General features: G+C 50.6%; 1 protein-coding gene across 1 annotated transcript in view; it reads left to right on the top strand.

The window, feature by feature from the left end:
- Positions 1–8,117, top strand: part of LOC122542992 (hexokinase-2-like) — a 49,289-nt gene that overhangs the window by 24,091 nt on the left and 17,081 nt on the right. Inside the window, exons 5-9 of the mRNA XM_043681137.1 lie at positions 764–859; positions 1,047–1,146; positions 3,619–3,802; positions 5,437–5,592; positions 6,751–6,984. Coding sequence (XP_043537072.1) covers positions 764–859; positions 1,047–1,146; positions 3,619–3,802; positions 5,437–5,592; positions 6,751–6,984 — 770 coding nt within the window. The remainder of the gene's footprint in view (positions 1–763; positions 860–1,046; positions 1,147–3,618; positions 3,803–5,436; positions 5,593–6,750; positions 6,985–8,117) is intronic.

Genomic DNA, 8,117 nt, shown 5'->3' with positions numbered 1-8,117 from the left:
TAGTGCTCAGGGATGTGCAGGTTAGGGTGGATTGGCCATGCTAAATTACCCATAGTATTCAGTGATGTATCGGCTCGGTGCATTTGTCAGGGGAAGTGTAGACCAATAGGGTAGGGGAAGGTTACTCTTCGGAGAACCAGTGTGGACTTGTTGGGCGAAATGGCCTGTTTCCACACTGTAGGGATTCTACGACCTCCACAGTCAAAGCAAATTTCTCACGTTCCCCCTTGCTTCTTTTGCGCGTCATTTTAAATCTCAACCCCTCTCGTTCTCATTTCCGACAGGTGCAGGCGCAGCTTCTCCCCCTGTACTGTCTCCCGCTCACTCGTGATTTCGAAAACCTCTCTCAAAATCTCCCTCTCCTCTCCGAGGAGAACAGTCCCGACTTCTTTGGTCCAGAAGTTTCTCATCCCTGGAACCGTTCTTGTAAATCGCTTCTGTAGCCTGTCTTTCCAATGTGTTCGCCCTTCTCGATAATGCGGTGCCCATAACTGTACATGATACAGCTGGGGCCTAACGGGTGTCTTGCACAAGGTGTCTTGTGCTCTGTGCCCCAATTAATAAAGCTGACGAAAACTGTGTGCTTTATAAACTGCTCTCTCCCCTTGGGCAATGGGTAGATGTGCCCCCAGCTCCCTCTGCTCCAGCTTTTACACCAATACATCATCCCCTGTTGGTTCGAACCTCGCGCTTTACAGCCTGTTGCTTTCGAGTGTGGCGTCTAATTTGGGTCGTGTTTTTTTCTCCCTGCTTTCTGCTGCAGAGTATCTTGGTTCACTGGACGAAGGGATTTAAGGCGAGCGGAGTGGAGGGGTGCGATGTGGTCACTCTCCTCCGACAGGCGATTACGAGGCGCGGGGTAAGACCTGGCGCCTTTGCTCTCTGAGGAAGGCTCTTTTTTTCTTTTAATTTTAGTTGCATTTTTAAGCAGGAGAGGTTTCTGTGGGAGGAGATGCGAGTAGCCGTGCATTCCGGGATTAACTGTGTCTCAACCGTGAAACATTGACTGAATTTCTCTCCCCTCTCCTCCCCGTCTCGTGAAACAGGACTTTGACATTGATGTTGTTTCCGTCGTCAATGACACAGTGGGGACCATGATGACTTGCGGTTACGATGACCACAACTGTGAGATTGGGCTGATTGTTGGTAGGTCCTATGTTTCTAACCTTCTTGTATTTCTGATTATATCTTGGCGTGGTGGGGATACGGGAGGAATTGGCGCTCAAGTCACAGAGTCATTCAGCCCGGAAACAGACCCTTTGGCCCAACACGTCCATGCCGACCGGGTGGCACAAACTGAACTGGGCGCATTTGGCTCAACTCCTTCTGAACCCTTCCTGTCCACTTCTCTGTCCAGATGCCTTTTAAATGTTGTAACTATTCCCACCTCCACCACTTTCTCTGGCATCTCGTCCCCTATACGCACCACCCTCTGTGTGAAAATGTTGCCCCTCAGGTCCCTTTTAAATCTTGCCCCTCTCACCTTCAACCTATGCACTTTAGTTCTGGACTCCCCTATTCTGGGGAAAAGACCTTGGCTCTTCACCCTATCCAAGCCCTTCATGATTTTATATACCTCGATGACATCATCCCTCAGCCTATCCAGCCTCTTAGAGTCATAGAGATATACAGCGTGTAAACAGACCCTTGAAACGTTGCCCCTTAAGTCTCTTTTATATCTTTCCCCTCTCACCCTAAACCTATGGCCCTCTAGTTCTGGACTCACCCACCCCAGGGAAAAGACTTTGTCTATTTATCCCATAGCTCAAACCTTGCAGTCCCAGTAAACATCCTGGCAAGTCTTTTCTGCACTTTTTCCAGTTTAATAACATCCTTCCTATAGCTGGGCGACCAGAATTGTACGCAGTACTCCAAATGTGGCCTTGCCAACATCCTGTACAACTGCAGCATGACCTCCCAACTCTAAACTCAATGCTCTGTTCAATGAAGGCAAGCACGCCAAACACCTCCTTCACTACCCTACCGACCTGCGACGGCACTTTCAAGGAACTATATACCTGCACCCACTAGGTCTCTCTATTTGACAACACTGCCCAGAGCCCTGCCATGAACTGTGTAAGTCATGCCCTGATTTGCATTCCCACAATGCAACACCCTGCATTTTTCTGTCATTCCTTAGCCCATTGGCCCATCTGATCAAGATCTCTTTGTTATCTTAGATAATCTTCACCGTCTTAGCCTCCAACAACGACATCAGTCTGATTGCGTTGCCGGGCTGGGAGGGTGCCTGAACCATTTGGCCCCTTTGACCTGGTGCTAGCTCTGTATTCCAACTCAAGCCCACTCCTCCACCTGAGCTCAGCTCCTGGCCTCCTCCCCTTTCTCTCCTGCAGTTTGTCAGACAGCGCATTCCCTGCTTATTGTAACCCCCTCCACCTTGCCGATTTAAAAACAAATCCTACTCCTCTCTCCCCTTTGGCCATCCCTCACTATCAGAATTCTTAGGGACGGGGAAAAGAGTGGGCTAATGAGGGATGGTCAGCGTGGTTTTGTGCAGGACGGATCTTCTCTTACAAATCGGATTGCTTTTTTTGAGGAAGTGATTGATGGGGATAGGGCAGTGGATGTTGTCTACACAGACTTTACTAAATGAAACATTTGACAAGCTTCTCATGGGAGGCTAGTCCAGAAGATTAAATCACATGGCATTCACTGTGAGTTGGTAGGTTGAACATAAATGGCTTGATGATAGAAGACAGAGGATAGTTGTGGAGATGTATTTTTTTAACCAGAGATCCCTGACCAACGTGTTCCCACAGGGATCAGATTAGATTAGATTAGATTCCCTACCGTGTGGAAACAGGCCCTTCGGCCCAACAAGTCCTCACCAACCCTCCAAAGAGCAACCCACCCAGACCCATTTGCCTCTGACTAATGCACCTAACACTATGGGTAATTTAGCACGGCCAATTCACCCTAACCTGCACATCCCTGAACACTATGGGTAATTTAGCATGGCCAATCCATCCTAACCTGCACGTCCCTGAATACTATGGGTAATTTAGCATGGCCAATCCACCCTAACCTGCACATCCTTGAACACTATGGGTAATTTAGCACAGCCAATCCACTCTAACCTGCACATCCCTGGGCACTATGGATAATTTAGCATGGCCAATTGACCCTAACCTACACATCCCTGAGCACTATGGGTAACTTAGCATGCCCAATCCACACTAACCTGCAGATCTTTGTGACTATGGGAGGAAACCGGAGCACCTGGAGGAAACCCACGCAGACACGGGGAGAACGTGCAAACTCCACACAGACAGTCATCCGAGGCTGGAATCGAACCTGGGACCCTGGCGCCGTCAGGCAGCAGTGCTGACCGCTGAGCCACAGTGCCAGGGTTTAGAGGGATATGGGCCGGGTGCTGGCAAATGGGACTAGGTTGGGTTGGGATATCCGGTCGGCATGGACGGGTTGGACCGAAGGGTCTGTTTCTGTGCTGTATGTCTCTCTGACTATGTGTGAGGAAAGTATTTTATGCAGAAGTGATAGGTACCTTCAGCGCCAGTGGAGGTGGTAAGATATGAAATGAAGTGACCTGGTGTTGTTCTTTAGCTCGGTAACCCAGTAGCTTTTTTTATTTTATAGGTACAGGCACCAATGCCTGCTACATGGAGGAGATGCAGTACATTGACATGGTGGAGGGGGACGAGGGCAGGATGTGTATCAACATGGAGTGGGGCGCCTTCGGAGACTTTGGAGAGCTGGACGATATCCGGACGGAGTTTGACCGAGAGATTGACAGAGGCTCCATCAACCCCGGGAAGCAGCTGTGAGTGGGTGCGGAGTAGTAGGGGTGGGGGGGGGAGGGTGGCGATGACTGGGCACTGGGGTGTTGGCACTGAGTGCCGACCTCGGCAGAGGCGACCACCACAACAATCATCGATCGGTGTTCAAATCGCCAGTCAGTAACGTGCCCTCCTGGAAGGAAAGCTGCCGCCTTCACCCAGTCTGGGCCGACCCGTGACTCCAGACCCACGGCAAATGTGATTGACTTGTGAAATCCGTTCAAGGGCAGCTCGGGATGGGCGACAATGCTGTGCTTTCTCGCAGCACCAAATAAAGTTGTCATATACCAGCCACGAGGGCGTGTACCTCCCGTGTGTACGCTGACAGCCCCTACCCTGCAGGTGATTACATTGTCAGAACACTCACTGGAAATAAAGGTCAGGCCATTTACCTGCCAGCTGTCTTCTTCACAATGAGCACAAGGCCTTTGTAACGGGAGTGAAATCTATGGTTTGTACTGTCACAATATGAAGACTGTGTGTGTCGGTGTCTGTGGGAGTGTGTCAGAGTTTGTGTATGTGTGCATGTGCATGTTTGCGTCTTCTGTGGTGTGTGTGTGTGTGTGTGAGATTTTGTACATGTGTGTGAATCCGCTTATGTGTTTGAGTGCACCTGAGTGTGTGTTTACGGTGTGCCTGTGTGTGCAAATGTACATTAGTGTGAATGAGTGTTTGTGTGCATCTGTGAGAGAGTGCATGTGAAAGAGTGATCGTCAGGGAGTATTCCAACATGTAAATTACCCAAAGGGCCATGCAGTCAAACAGAGTTTGAGCTGAATGGAAACTTGGCCAGACCAGAGAGTAACCATCTTGGGGTTTCTCTTCCCCCCTTCTCCCAGAATCACTGAGGGCAGAATGAGGACATTCAGCCCATTGCCAGGGAGTACAGACCCAGCAACTCCCATCTATCTTCATAACTAAAGGACTTTGTTCCTGGACCTGTCCTTTTTAATCTTCAACGCACGCTCTCTGATGTCCTTACCCATCCTTCTTGAAGCACGGGGCCCAGAACTGGACATGATAGCCCCAGCTGAAGCCAGGCTAATGTTATATACAGGTTCAACATAACCTTCTCACTTTGACTGTCTGTTCCTCAATGCCCAGAGGATGGTGCTGAGCCATAGAGGAAATAGGAGCAGAAGCAAGCCATTTGGCCCTTTCGGAAGATTAGGGCATTTCATCCAATTCAGTTCCTCCTTTCCATTCTCTCGCTCTGTCGCTCTCTCTCCCTTCTCTCTCCTTTCTCTCTCTCTCTCTCTCTCTCTCTCTCTCTCTCTCTCTCCCACATCCCCCCTCCCCTCCCCCTGTATCCTCTGGTGCCAAGATCTAACTCTGTCTTATAAACATTCTTGACCGCTTTAGACTGTTCTGGAGTCACGTGGATCGAGGGGAGGGGCCGAGTTTCAGGGCATTAGTGACCCCGGTGGGTTTTTCCAACACTTGTGACATATGTAGCTTCTCATTTCAGATTTTTAATCGTTCTTTTCTGTTCTCTGACCAGGCTGGGCCTGCATTTCACCTGCGTGGCATTAGTGCCAGCTCTGGTATAGTGAGCTTGGAAACGCTGTATCGGGAGCACTCTGCGGCCCATGATGACTCGTTTTTGTTTCTTTCAAAGGTTTGAGAAGCTCATTAGTGGGATGTACATGGGGGAGCTGGTCCGAATTATCCTCGTCCAAATGGCCAAAGATGGCCTGTTATTCGAAGGAAAGCTTTCACCAGAGCTGCTCATCAAAGGTCACTTCGAGACCAGATACGTGTCAGCGATTGAGAAGTGAGTACCGCGTTGATCTGAAATGCTTCTTGCTGAGGGGGCTGATGGAGCGGGTGCCAGGAGATTGAGATCGACAGAGGAATTCCCGGAGAAACTCTGGCTTTGGAGTGGGAGCAGTCTGAATGTCTCTGGTCCGCCCCATTTATTTTTGCATCAACTCAATAGTGAGTAATACTGTCTGTCAGGGAGGGAGCTTTGAACTATTCTGGGCACGTGAACCAAATCGCGTTGCCGTCATTTACAAATGTATCTCTTCGAGAAGGGGCAATTGATTTCTGATTCTCAAACCGAGTCATGCAGCTCCGAAACAGACCCTGGGGTCCAACCGGTCCATGTCAACCATAATCCCAAACTAACCTGGCCCACCTGCACGCTCCTGATCCATATCCCTCCAAACCTTTCCCATTCATGCCGTCATCCAAAAGCCTTTTCGAAGTTGTAACTGTACCCCACATCCACCACTTCCTTTGCAAGTTCATTCCACACCCCGCTGTGTAAAACTTGATCCCTTTTTTAAAATCTCGCTCTCCTCTCGCCTTAAAAATGTGGCCTCTATTCTTGATAATCCCCCACCCCAGGGAAAAGAGAACGACCATCAAATCTAGCTAAACCCCTTCTTGGTTTTATAAACTTCTATCAGGTGGCCTCTCAACCTCCTACGTTTCAGTATAACAATGTTTATAACTCAGACCGTCCCTTCCTGGCAACACCCTGGTAAATCTCTTCTGAACATTTTCCAGCTTAACAGTGTCCTTCCTATAAGAGAACTGGACACAGTATTCCCAAAGAGGCCTCACCAACGTCCTACACAACCTGACTTCCCAACTCAAGATACAGTAACAAGGAGTGTTTTGCCCCAACTGGGCTGTTCATACCTTACGTAACGCACGTACGTTTCTATATTTCGATCTCCCGGGGAAAAGTGAAGGATGTGAGGGAAGGGAGAGTGGTAGTTGAAGGTGGGATAGAATGGTGTGCGGCCATCGAAGGGTCTTCTCCCTGTGTCCAGGATGGAGTTGCACCCGGTTTGGGAGAGAGGAGTGGTGGGTAAAACGGGGTGCGGGCAACGAAGGTAATGATGCCAGTCGATGGAGTGCCCTTTACATTCTTCTCCCCTCACCCCCCCCCACCCCCCCACCCCTCAACCCCTCAACCCAGGGACAGCGATGGTCTGCAGAAGGCTCAGGAGATTCTCGCCAAGCTGGGCATCGAAGCCAGCGCCGATGACTGCGCGGCCACCCAGCGGGTCTGCACCATTGTGTCGAGCCGCTCATCGGATCTCTGCGCTGCCACCCTGGCAGCGGTCCTGAGGCGCCTCAAGGAGAACAAAGGGCTCGAGAGGCTGCGGACCACCATCGGAGTGGACGGGACTGTCTACAAGAAGCACCCGCAGTAAGCTTGGCATCTTCGCTGGCGCGCCATCGGTCCCAGCGCTCGGACTGGCGCCGGCTGGGTCGGTCTCCCTTCCCACTTGCTCCAACTCCTGGGGAAACCCGTCTTGATTTAAAGACCTGTCGCTAAGCCTTGAGCAGATTTCACGACCCCCGCCATCTGTGGGAGAGAATCCCCTCAGAGTGAAGAAATTCCTCCTCATCTCTGTGATCAATGGCTGACCCCTTACTCTGGTCCGAGACTCTCCCACAGGGGCAGCAACCTCTCCACATTTCCCCCTGTCCAGTCCCTCTAAGAATCTTGTACGTTTCAATAAGGTTGTCTCATTCATTCTTTTAAATGTGTATAGGCCCTGACCTACTCAACGGCTCCTTGTAAGACAGTCCCTCCATCCCCAGGATCAGCCGAGTGAACCTCTGGGCTGCCTCCAATGGGCAGTCTATCTTTCCTCAGACGCTCCGCGGATGCTGCCTGAACTGCTGTGCTTTTCCAGCACCACTAATCCAGATAGCTTTCCTCAGATACAGGGCCCCACAACCATTCACAGTATTCCACCTGTGGTCTCACTAGTGCCGTGTCCAGTTTTGGCAAAACCTGACCACTTTTATATTCCATTCCCTTTGCGATAAAGGCCCACATTCCATTGGCCTTCCCTATTAGAATCATTCGGCCCAACCAGTCCACACCGACCCTCCGAAGAGTAACCCACCCAGACCCATTCCCCTACCCTAGAATAGCCCTGAGTAATGCATCTAATCTACACAACCCTGAGCACTATGGGTAATTTAGCACAGCCAATTCACCCTAACCTGCACATCTTTGGATTGCGGGAGGAAACCCACGCAGACACAGGGCGAGAATGTGAAGACTCCACACAGACAGTCACCTGAGGCTGGAATCACACCTGGGTCCCTGGCGCCGTGAGGTGGCAGTGCTAACCACTGAGCCACTGTGCAGCCCAAAGTCACCATATTGCCAAGTCTTTTCCCAGTGTGCCCTTATGTCTCTTGCTCTCTCTCTCGCTCTCTCTCTCTCACTCTCTCTGTCTCTCTCCCTCTCTGTCTCTCTCTCTCTCTGTCTCTGTGTGTTTGTGTCTCTCTCACTCTGTCTCTCTCTCTCCGTCTCTCTCTCTC

The sequence above is a fragment of the Chiloscyllium plagiosum genome, chromosome 42, assembly GCF_004010195.1.
Source record: "Chiloscyllium plagiosum isolate BGI_BamShark_2017 chromosome 42, ASM401019v2, whole genome shotgun sequence".
In the NCBI taxonomy this organism is placed as follows: domain Eukaryota; kingdom Metazoa; phylum Chordata; class Chondrichthyes; order Orectolobiformes; family Hemiscylliidae; genus Chiloscyllium; species Chiloscyllium plagiosum.
This window is presented reverse-complemented; position numbering and strand designations above follow the sequence as displayed.